This window comes from Chinchilla lanigera, unplaced genomic scaffold (genome assembly GCF_000276665.1).
Source record: "Chinchilla lanigera isolate Chin_1 unplaced genomic scaffold, ChiLan1.0 scaffold00012, whole genome shotgun sequence".
Lineage (NCBI taxonomy): Eukaryota > Metazoa > Chordata > Mammalia > Rodentia > Chinchillidae > Chinchilla > Chinchilla lanigera.
In genome coordinates, this window is record NW_004955413.1 from 7,740,971 (window position 1) to 7,752,925 (window position 11,955).

Consider the following 11,955-nt stretch of genomic DNA (forward strand, 5'->3'; position numbering starts at 1 on the left):
ATGAATAGATTTTCTTATATTTTTATATCTCATGTATTCTGTTGTCAATAAAGTACTATTGAGCCTTCAAAAATCTTCATGACTTCCTTTATTAAACAAATGTTTATTGCATAACTTTGTATTATATGTCAAGCAGGTTCATAAGGAGCTCTCAGGTTTTAATCATAAAAAAGTAGAAGTATTACTATTTGCAATCTTTGTGGTTTTAATTGATCACATTATTTGCCTCTTGTCTTCCTCGTTTATTTTTATTTTTCATTTTCATATCTCCTTTATAGAAGTTATTTCTTTCTTTCCATCTATTTTGTCTATCAATTTCTGCACCTTTCTACTACAATTTATCTTCTATTAATTACCAATCCAACATGCATCCCTTCATATTCCATTTAACATGTGAACTTTAAAATTTTAGTTTTTAGGCATAGCAAAGTGACTTATTTTTTTCTGTCACTATTATTGTTTGTTTGTTTTGTTTTTTGGTATGTAAAGCATTTTGGAGATCCAATTCAGGGAGCAATCCACTGAAGAAAGACAACTCTCTGTCAAGAAACAAGGAGTACCAAAATCAACCCACAAAGTCATCTTTACAAGAGAATGCGGTTTCTACCAAAGCTCTCAAAACCACAGGCAAGGGTAGAGTTAAAGGTGTAGTGGAATCCTTCATTCAACATGATCACCTCTTGGTATTAAGGCCTGGGATAGAGAAATAACGGGGATCTAAATATGCTTGCATCCAACGATCAAGATTCAATACAAACACATTCACCAATATTGACTTAGTTTAATGTGTCTCTGTCATATATAAAGTGATTTTGCAAAAAAAAATCATGCATATGACTGGATTTTTATTAAGTTGGATTTTTAAAACTCAATAACTCATTTATCACTAGCTAGTTCCACAGGTTTACAGGAGATTGTACAATTTGACGCATGGGAATGAAAAGTATTCTTTTTCCTTAGGGAACTGATGTTTTCTAAATGAGACAGAATAAGAAATAGGACATAAGAAAAGAAGATCAGTAGGAGAAAAGTAAAGAAGTAAAAATGTTGGTGAGAATTAAAGTACTAAATTAAAAAATGTAGAAAAGAGATAGACCTAATATACATATTCCTGAAAACTCTGGTTAAATGACTTTAATCCCATGATTTCATTGACTTAATTACAATTTTATATGTACACTTCACTTCTGATCACATCATAATTGATTAAAACAATATTTTCACTTCAGTTTCTCATCTCTTGATTTCCATTTTCTCACAATTTTCATCAAGTAGCTAATAATGCATAGCAGAAGTACTCTGAAACACGACCAATTGCCTTTAAGCATTCATACTTTGGAAGGCCATAATTTGCAAGGTGTCTTTTATCATAAAATAACTTAAGTGACATCAAATTACTGTGTCTGCAATGACTGATTTGAGAATATTTATTTTAGGAAGTTGAAAGAAGGAAAAGGAGTTCTGGGCTGAATTTGATATAATGGAAGACAGGTCAAAAAGGAAAGGATGTTACCTATCTAAAACAGTATAATCACTCAACTAATTTTTAAATTTGAAAAGAACAAGGAAATTTCAATTAGTTGGTAAAACAATATCCTTGTAGTGTGAGTTGAAAATAAAGCTTATAGTGACAACTCATAAGTGTTCATGAGATGAACAGTGCTAGCTTTGAAAGAAGGAATTGAAATACTATGAACTTCATGGCTATTATTTTTTCTTTCCAGGAGTCTTTTCCAGCACTTGTCCGCCTAATTGGATTGCACATGAGAAGAGCTGTTACCTCTTTATCATTTCACAAGATTCCTGGTATGGAAGTAAGAGGAGGTGCTCTCAGCTGGGCTCTCATCTCGTCAAGATAGACACCTTGAAAGAATTTGTAAGTGTAGACTTCAGGTAGAGTATCTCAAGGGTAGCCTCTGCTCTTGTATTGAGTAGAAAACTACAGGCGATTCCAGGAAATATAGTTCTCCCTAAAAGAAAGTTATTTTCAGTGTTCTCTATAATTGCAATCATAGCAAACACAAAGCATTTCAAGGACATAATATATTCAGTTAATATAATGAATTGAAAATAATCATGTTTCACTTTGAATCTTTTCATATGCACTCCATATTTACTACAATAATGAGGTCTCTGCTAATTTTTGTTGATTTTATTTTAATTTCTAAATTCGGTGGAGTAAAATGGAAAAATTTCTTATCTGTTACCAGAATTAAGGAGGAAAACAGTAGCAATGACAATATACATTTATAAATCATTTGCACTTTCAAGATACTGGGAAAAGCAAAAAGGTTTAAAAAGTAACCTTGCTATTACTGGATTTGCACACAAATTTGTTTTAAAAAAGAAAAGTTGTTAAAACTTAAATATCTGACCAATAATATACAGGTATAGCAATATCCCTGTGGTCATAAGAAATTTTTCAGAAAAAAAGGGACTTCCAATGCCTCATGAATGAAAGTTGGACCTCGGATGAGCTACGGAAAAGACTAATATGAAACATTTCATATCGTGAATCTGAGCTAATTTGTTACTTCTCCAACTGTATCACTGCTCTCCGTTTTTGTTTCTGTAATGTCATACCGAATATCTGTAGTTCATACTAATGTTAATGAAAGCAGATACTTAGCAAAGACAGATAGTTGGCAGATTTCTACTACATTAGAAATCTGTGTGGTCTTTAGACAAGCCTATAATTACCAATAAATCACCTTAAATTTGGCAACAATTCAAATATCTCTTTGAAATCCAGATTTTTTGTTAAATATGCAATGAGACCAAATTATATATATATTTTTAAAGCAGGGTCTCACTATGTAATGCGGGCTGACAGAATTTACTTATGAACTTGCTTATGTAGCCCAGCTGGCCTTGAACTCACAGCAGTCCTCCTGCCTCAGCCTCCCAAGTGCTGGGATTACAGGTGTATTCCACTATGTCCAGCTGGTACTAAATTAATTTTAAGGTGCTAACCAATTCTGGAAGGCATTTCTGGAAAAGGTTAGTATTAATTTCTACTTTTAATATGGATTAAATAGTGGCTTGTCAACCACAAAGTCTGCCCAGAGACCCTGTCATCTTTGGATTTTGTTGAGTTCATTGAATGGAGGCAGCACACGGATATTAGAAATCTATTTTTAATTTGCATGATCAATATATTCTTTGTGAGAAAATTAAATGACAATGACATTCAATTTGAGAGTGCTAAGTTATACATGTATTGTTCATCAACATACACAGTAAGTTGTCTTTTTCTTTTTATTCTCATGTCTGTGATAACATTTCTCTTTCTCTCTCTGATGTGTATTTATATTTTGTTTCACTACAGGATTTTATAGTAGGAGAAATGTCTTCCTATCCTATTAATTCCTTTTGGATTGGGCTTTCTCGCAATCAGACTGACTCATTATGGGTCTGGGATGATGGATCAATTTTCTCTTATAACTTGTAAGTACGTGCAAAGACAAAACTTTCTCAGAAAAAAGCAAGGCACACACTTAAGAACCTGATTTACTAACCAAAAGAGAAGAAAGAGACTCAGTGGTGACAGGTGCGGGGTGGGGTGGAGAGCAGGGTGGAAGAGGCCTATACAGTCTAAGGATAGTCATTAGTGCTATTGACTCAAGTGTTTCTGTGGTCCTGCAGGACATCTGGCATCTGTTTGAAATTGTTCAATCCAGGAGCAGACTATGTTACTCAGTGTCACACGGGGGACCAAGAGCATAGGCTTCAGCCCACTCACTGTTTGTGTGATATTAAATATGTCATTTTATTTCTAATGAGTCTCACTGCCCTTACCTATAAATGAGACTATAAAGAGTATCCACCAGAATTGTGAGAAAAAGGGTAGAAAAGTAAAATCACTAGCACGGTGTCATACACATAATGTGTGAAACTATTATCATTAAGCTAAAAACAACATCTCTCATTTTATAAAGTTTTAAAAATATTTCACATTTGTATTATTATGAATTTTTCTTCATTGTGTGTTGAAGCCTTTCTACTTGCAATTGTCATTTGTTTTTCTGTTAATGTCCATAAAATATGAAATTTTAATCATTTCCACCTGGTAGCAAGATTGAGGAATTACAAGTTTCTATCACTAATGTGTATGCCAGTATGTATGTGTGACTATTTTTTCCTTCCTCTTAATCTCATTAGGCATATGGTTCAATTTAATAATCCTCCCTCAGTAAAATCCCATAACTTTTGACTTTGCTGATTCTCTATCATTTCTTTCATTGATTTTGACTCTCACCTTATTATTTCCTTTTATCTATTTTTGTGTGTGTGTTTAGTTTGTACTCTTTAACTTCTTGAGTTGGATGCTTGATTCATGAACTTCGAGCTTTCTTTTCCTGCAGTGAAAACTGTATAATTTTAATATATTTTCATTGTCATTAAGTTCAAAATGCTTTCTGATTTTCATTGTAATCACAGATACTCTCTGGATCAAAGAACTTACTGCATGTGACACTATTTCTGTCATTTTATGTGCTTGCTTTTCCCATACAAGAGAACTGTGCTAAAAATACCCACCATAATTATACTTATAGTTCTGTAAACATTTAATATGATTGTTGAAACTATATTATTAGGAACATGTAGATCTAGAATTGTATCTGCCCATTAAGTGTTACATTTTCTTTTCTTTCTTTCTTAATTTGGCATCTGATTTAATACTTTTTATTAAATTTTGCTCTTGTTTCTTCTCTTAATTTAAAGTCTCTTACTAATAGCATAGTAGATTCTTTAGTGATTACAGCATATATTCTTTACTTATCAAAGACTAATATTTTGTATTTCAAAATCTAATATCAACTGGAATTTTTATGTTTTTCCTGATCAATGTAGAATTCTTAGAACACTCTGTTTAGTCCCTCCCCACTTCTTTTGTTACTATGAACTGAAGATGAGCTCCATCATTAGAGTTTGCTTCTGCAGATCAAAGAGGGGCCACACAAACCTCTGGCCACTCTGAATTAAATGCTGTACTTGGTTTACTGTAGCATTTAAAGAAGAACTGTATGAGTGTTAGTTTGCAGTACCAGCTTCTCAAGGGACTTATATTTTTCTTCCTATCTTCACTGTGTAGCAAGATTAGGGGATCAGCACTATCTTATTATTTTCTGTTTGGCTGTTTTATCTTTCATTTACACCTGTAACAAAATAATCTCTTGGTTTCCAGGTTCTGCAATGTCTTATATTCCTTATCTTCAATAAACTTCATTTCACAGAATTAGATGGAATTAGTGGTACACTCTACAACTGATATCCTTTTTGATTCAACAAAATATAGCTTCATTGGAGATGTGTTACATGTGTATGTGTAAGCATAGAAACATGTTTATGCAGCCTATGTTCATTTATATTTGCTTACATATTTATGTTGTTTATTGTTTCTTATTGATTTCCAACTTTGCTAGCTTACATTTCAAGTCATTTTTCTTAAACCTGAAGAAGATGCTTTTATATGTTTTCTACAGCACATCTACTGCACTTGGATTCTTTGTGGTGGCACACACCTTTAATTCCAGCACTCTGGGAGGTTCAGTAGGAGAACTGCAAGTTCAAGCCTAGCCCGTGAAAATTAGTGACTTAAGTGAGATCTTGTCTCAAAAAAACCTTTTTTTAAAAATAGGTGGGATATGTGGCTCAGTGTGACAGCCCACCATCTCTAGTACCATAAGAAACAAAACACACAAAAAAAAACCTGTCAGTTTGACTTTTATAAAAAATATTTTCATTAAATATAGAATTAGAGGCTTGAGGTTCTGGTCTTAGCCATTTGAAGATGTTATTTCACTTTTATCTGATTTTTTACTGTTTTTGAAAGATCTCCTGTTTGAAGGCAATATGTTTAAAATCTGATATTTTTTCTCAATTTTAGAAAATTCTCAACCATACTTGGTTTTTCTCAGATTTCAGTTACAGTTATTATAGACTCATTTACAATATCTCATGTGTTTCTTTTTATTTTTCTTGTATTTTTCATTCTCTTTTGTTTTTGTTTTGATCTTTGACTTTTACTTCTCATATATCCTCTGATCCACAAATTTTTCTTCCTCAGTGGCTAATTTGCTCTTAAACATCTGCATTAATTCTTTGAGTGAATTTTTCAGTTCTATAATTGTAGCTGTCTTTCCCAAACCTAACTTGTTGCCGTTTATAATTCCCATTTTTTTGTCCTGTGCTCTCAATATTGTTTTTCAATTCCTAGAAATTTCATACTTTTCACACATATATCTGGTACTTGTTCCTGTTATATTTTCTCCTATCCTTCACTTGGTGGTTTGTTCCAACATTTTCAATATGTGTTGAAATTGTGTCTTAAAATGCTTGTGGAATTAATTTGAAGCTCATAGGGTAGCTTGGCATTTTTCTCCTGGTAGGTAATTTTCACTGTAAAAAGCACAAACCACTGAGTATGATCATATTTGTATTTTAATATCACTTAATTACTACTAACACAAGCACCGTATATTTTAACAATGTACAAAACCTACTTCCTTCTTTCCTGTAGTTTGTTTCTCATGAATTTCCTTTGCTGTAGTATTAAATGTGCAAGTAGGGAATTTTGTATAATCTCAGGTGCAGGCGTAAATTAGTGTTTTGATATTGTATTGGTCAGCTTTCCCATTGCTAGGACAAAATATTGATATCTACAACTTCAGATCATAGTCAGAGGGCTCCAAGGCAGAAACAAGATGGTGAAAGTTGTGGTGAAGGAAGTTGCTTACTTCCTGGCAACCGGAAAACAGAGACTGGGGGAGACTCAGAGAGAAAGGGACCAGAGACCGGATATAGTCCTCATGTCACTCCTCCATGATTCTTCCAGATGCACCCAGAGCTAATCCCCAAGGTAGCTCTCAAGCCACTAAATTGGCAATCTAATTAACTACCAAAAATATACATTACTAATTCTTGGTTTCCTTAATCTAGCTACTTGAGTATCAGGGGAAATATTTAGAGAACATTGGTCAGAGTTCTCCCTGAGACCTGGATCAAAGTACTTGGTCTTAGTCTTAGTCACTTCTAAAGATGATTCTCTGTCTTCCAACCTCAGGATCAAGAACAGATAGATACCCAAAGTAAGGAGTTTCAGATTGTAATTGTTGCATGGAGGCTCAGTGATACTCTTTGTGACTAATTAACATGACTCCTTCAGGAGACTGAGGAGCAGAGAGAACAGGGCCATGCTTCCATTTACCCATAGTAATAATTATTATACATTTCAACATGTGCTGTAATAAAATCATGCCTTCAGGATGCAGTAAAATGTAGAAGGTTGTTTGTCCTGCCTTTAAATGGCATTGACATCTATGATTTTTCATGTAGTTCTACATTCTCTTCAGCATTAACTCTTTTGTTTGGCCTTCTTATTAAATATACCCAGTGTAATTTCACTAAACTATTGCTTGATTTGATAAATAAACATCTAGGTAATAGACTAAAAGGTAAATAAACAACTTTCTATAGAATATTTGATAGGTTTTCTTCTCTATCAGGGGCTTAGTTTCATTTTATACAGCTAATGGTATTTCCTGAAAAATGCTGAGTCATTTTACTGCCTTAATTATGGAGTCAATTCTAGTAGCACTTGTGAATCAATACAATTCAAACTCAGACTCCTTTTCTAATAATACAGACACTTCAAAATTCTGTTCATTGGTATTTTTATTTCAGCTCTGTGAGCCAGTATTCCTTATGCTGTGCTAATTACATCACTGTGTTTTATTTTAACAGATTTGAAATCAGAAGCACAGCTACCCAGGAACACGCAACTCACAATTGTGTATGGATTCATATGGGAAATGCTTACGACCAACCATGCAATATTTCCTCATTCAGTATCTGTGAGAAGCTCCTGTCAGGGAGAGGAGGTGAAGGCTAAAAGTATTTGAGATTGTAAAGACTACAAAAAGCAAAACTAAGAGAGTGGTATTTGAGGTCAAACTAAACGCTGAAAGGGTTGACAGCTTGGCAAACTTTAATCTTAGCTGAGAAATAAGATGAAAGGCTGTGGTTTCTGTACTTGTTAACTCCATGGGGAAAATATTAAGTTATAGTACATAGAGTTCTAGACATGGTGTCAGGGCATCCAAGATTGAATTTTCATTGTAAGATGGATTTAGCATTTTCCAGAAATAAGCCACAAGCCCTTGGTGCTTCAAGGGAATTTTAATTTCTGGCTCTTCCAGAATTGTTTCTTATCTCAGGAAGTGCCCCTGGAAGGCATGCATATTTCTATGACTTGTTCCTAAATTTCCAACATAATAGGCATAGGTAGAAGACAAAATATACAGTGGTGCTTCAGTTCATCCACACTTTTGTTTGCAAAGAATTTGGTTCATAAACCAAACATTTGACAAAATTTTGCTCTTGTTTGTGAACCCTGCATCAGGTGACAAACATGACCACAGCCATCTTTCCTGCATGAATAGGAGCGTGGCCATTGTTTCCAGAATCATAGAAACAAATTACTTTGGAATTACTAAGTAAAGAATGAGAAAAAAACTTCACTACAATCAATTATTATTTTCATCAGTGTGACCATGATTAGGATTATCATCATCCAAAAGTAGCAACTCCAACTTTTTTGAATGAAATAACTCAGATATTATAACTGTACCTCTCTAATAGAATCCTGCATAATGTAATTTATTGCAAAGTTACTCTAATGGGAAAGCTTTCTCCATTTTAAATATTATAAGTAAAAATAGGATCTGAAAGCAATTTTAAAACATAAACAAGCTTATCACCGAGTGTTAGAATTTTGCATATAGAACATGTTTTGCAATTTTTATGATACATTATTTTGCAATTTTCACCTATTCCTTAGTGATTACTATAAAAGTGCACTATTGTAAGGTAATGATATTTCTTTATGTGCTGATTTGGCTCATGTTCTTCTACAATTTCCCACTGGCTTTAATTCAGGTAGAAAAATTGGGGTTAGTAGACTACTCCCTTCCATCCACTTGAATTTGTGCAACACTCCAGGGCCAATCTTCTTCCATTTATCTAAGAGAAGGAGAAATAAAATAACAAAGAGCAAGGAGATCTCTAAGATCGAGGCCAGACACAATCGTATTAAAACTCATGGCTTGATATCTCCAGTCACATTTTCCCCACTTGAACTTCCTTAAAAGGTTCATAAATATAGACTGCATGTCATGTATGCAATGTAATCAGAGTAAGCTCTGGAGCATGCATGAGTGTTGAAAGCCCCTGAACATGATTCAGTACCTTGTCAGTCATTCCTGTCAATATTATCCAGAAACCCATTGAGAGGCACCAGGCCTGAGGTGCACATCTTTTAAAATCGAAATCCACAATATATCTGTGTGCTGTTTGTTTCCATGTCACCCCAACACCACTTTTCTGGTCATGCTTGTCCTAAACACATTTTCCCATTATCTTCAATAAATGTAGCTGAATTTTCTTTTACCAATGGGTATACACTTGTAGTTCTTTGCTAGCCATAAACAAGAGCCTGGATTCTATGCATTGGATCCACTATATGGTAACAGTACTGTTAATACTGGACTGTGGGGATTTCTGTATTGTTGGGAGCCATTTGTAACTTTGTGTTTGTTAATATGTGAGAAGAAATTGTGCCAAATCACTGACTTGTTCACTATAAATGTAATTTTGTGTTGTGTTGCTTTTACCTTCATGTAAAAAAAAAGGGTTATTAAATCTTAAGCCTCTAAATTATGCATCTTTTATACAAGAATTACTGGCACAATCTGCATTTCTTCCAAAAGTGTAGATGAGTTTGATACTGGGTAAGGCATGTATAGCAGTTCTGAATTGAAAAATAAACTTGGGTTCTTCAATATTTTTTTAAAAATCCAAGAGAAGATAACAGAGTTTTTTGTGATATTTACTTTCACCTTTCAATATGCAAATTTATATTGCCACTATCTGAGAAAAAATTAGAGGCCAAGATAATTCAGTGTGAGAGTATATGAAGTACAATTAACTAGTTCAATACTGAGTATTTAATTAAAGCCTAAGATGGGATTTTTGAAGAAACTCCAAACATTTTAATTTTGTTTTTGGTTGGATTCATTTTTCATGATTTCTCAGGACTGAATGTTTGAAAAATCATCATATTCAAGAAAAGTAATATTGGATACTGAAAATTAATCTGCACTTCCTAGAACAGATGGGAACGCCAACAATTACCTATGATATAGATGTAAGGGCTTGAATATGACCAAGTGGTGGTATAAAGCAAGATTGCTCCAAGTTGTTCAAAATATTCTATTCCCGACCTGTTGACACATAGTGTGTGTTGCAATTTACATAGAAATGTACATGCGGATGAAAAGAAACATTTATATTTTTTCATGAGACAGGGAAGAAGACAGAGCTGCTAGCTGAACCCAAGTCTAGAGGGTAAACTCAAGATGAGTCGCAATTATATTAGAGGAAATGCCTGTTGAAGGGCAACATCTGTGCTTGCCTGTGTTACTCTGGTAATTTTTGGAGTTGTCATCTAGGCTTCATCCTTGTTTCTCTACAGATCATGTAAGCACAAGTTTAAGTCAAATTATTCATTTTTTACTTAGAATTCTCATTGATGTATGCTTCATATTAATAACAAGAAGCAAAATAAATACATACTTTTATGACGGTGCATATGACTCTCCCTTTAGCTCTCTGAGTTATCTTCTGCTTCTCCACCCTTCACTCATTCCACTCAGGACATGGGCTTCTCTGTGTTTTCTCAGTCATGTCAGGCATGCTTGCCCCTCAAGGGTTTGTGATTCCCATTCTAGTGAAGACAAGAAAATAAAGAAAAAAGGGGCAATGGTCAAAGTACAGTAAAGGCAAAGTGAGATAAGTCTCAGAGAAATTATCCTGCAGAAGACAGAAAATTGATGGAATCCAGTGGAACGGCAGGCAACAACAAGTAGCAGCAAGCCTGCATTTTTGTGAGTCCTCTGCCCACTTATCTTCCCTTTTGCATGCACTATATAGGCTTCCAGATTTCGGTGCTTATATGGAGATCCTCTTGTCCCACTCATCTATCAAGGGATTTTCTTTGCTCTATGTAACAATCTGGATCTGATAGTTTCCCCTGCTTGCTTTACTCTGTCCCGTCCTTCTTCAGTGCCTCTGAACAAGAATGCAAAGGGAAGGAGCTGGTTTCATCTTTGACACCAACATGGGTTTCATCTTATCTATTGAGAGGTAAGTGTGACAGAACAGCTAGATCACATGTCCACTCTCTCCGTTCCCTTATAGAAATCTAAGAAACAGTGGGTACTTCACCAACTAGTCAAAAGCTAATTAGATTGGCTGCCATTCTTCATGCAAAGAATAAGTTCTCTAGCATTTTTTGGGTAATCCCCCACTCAAAACAGTGGGAATGTTAGCTGACAGGGAGATGGATTCCTTTGTAGAGATAGATCTCTCATTGCATAGAGCTGGTGAAAGCTGGAACAGCAACTGGAAGACCCAGCTAGGGTTCCTTCCCAAGCAGTACTCAAAAGCCAGTTGGTGTAAGCTGGATCTTGATAGCCCAGCTGGGTTACCAGCAGAGAAAATCTCCACTATCCACCATCTCCCCTGCACTTCTCTGTGAGGTGGGAGGTAAACTCTCTTTGTGCTCTTTTCCAGCATGGCCTGAGATGACTCCATCAAAACCCTCTCTTAAAACTCCATTAAGAGTTCAGCTACAGGTTTGGACTTTTCTCTCTCTGCTAGTATGACAAACCCCTATCTTCAGACATGTCTTGGTAGATTTACTGGGTTAAGAACAGATTAGAGTCCTACCACACATTTCAGGGCTGTCTGGCCTCCAGTGTCCCTGGCGTTTGGGTCCCCACCCTAACAAAGAGCCAATAACAAACAAATACTGAGTTCAATTCCCGGCACAAAAAAAAAAAAAAAAAAAAAAAAAAAAAAAAACTACCCAAGTTTCCCCCAAAAGATTTGCTA

General features: G+C 34.8%; 1 protein-coding gene across 5 annotated transcripts in view; it reads left to right on the forward strand.

The window, feature by feature from the left end:
- Window positions 1–1,782: 1,782 nt before the first annotated feature.
- The window catches only part of Clec1a (C-type lectin domain family 1, member A), a 40,547-nt gene continuing 30,374 nt past the window's right edge, over window positions 1,783–11,955 (forward strand). Inside the window, exons 1-3 of one of the 5 annotated variants that reach the window (XM_013511524.1) lie at window positions 1,783–1,893; window positions 3,329–3,447; window positions 7,747–7,883. In XM_013511524.1, the coding sequence (XP_013366978.1) occupies window positions 3,347–3,447; window positions 7,747–7,883 (238 nt within the window). In that variant the 5' untranslated portion in view covers window positions 1,783–1,893; window positions 3,329–3,346. Of the gene's footprint in view, window positions 1,894–3,328; window positions 3,448–5,188; window positions 5,324–5,349; window positions 6,863–7,746; window positions 7,884–10,748; window positions 10,947–11,117; window positions 11,206–11,955 lie in introns of those variants that run through there. The other 4 variants (XM_013511525.1, XM_013511527.1, XM_005378939.2 and 1 more) reach the window with 4 other exon arrangements.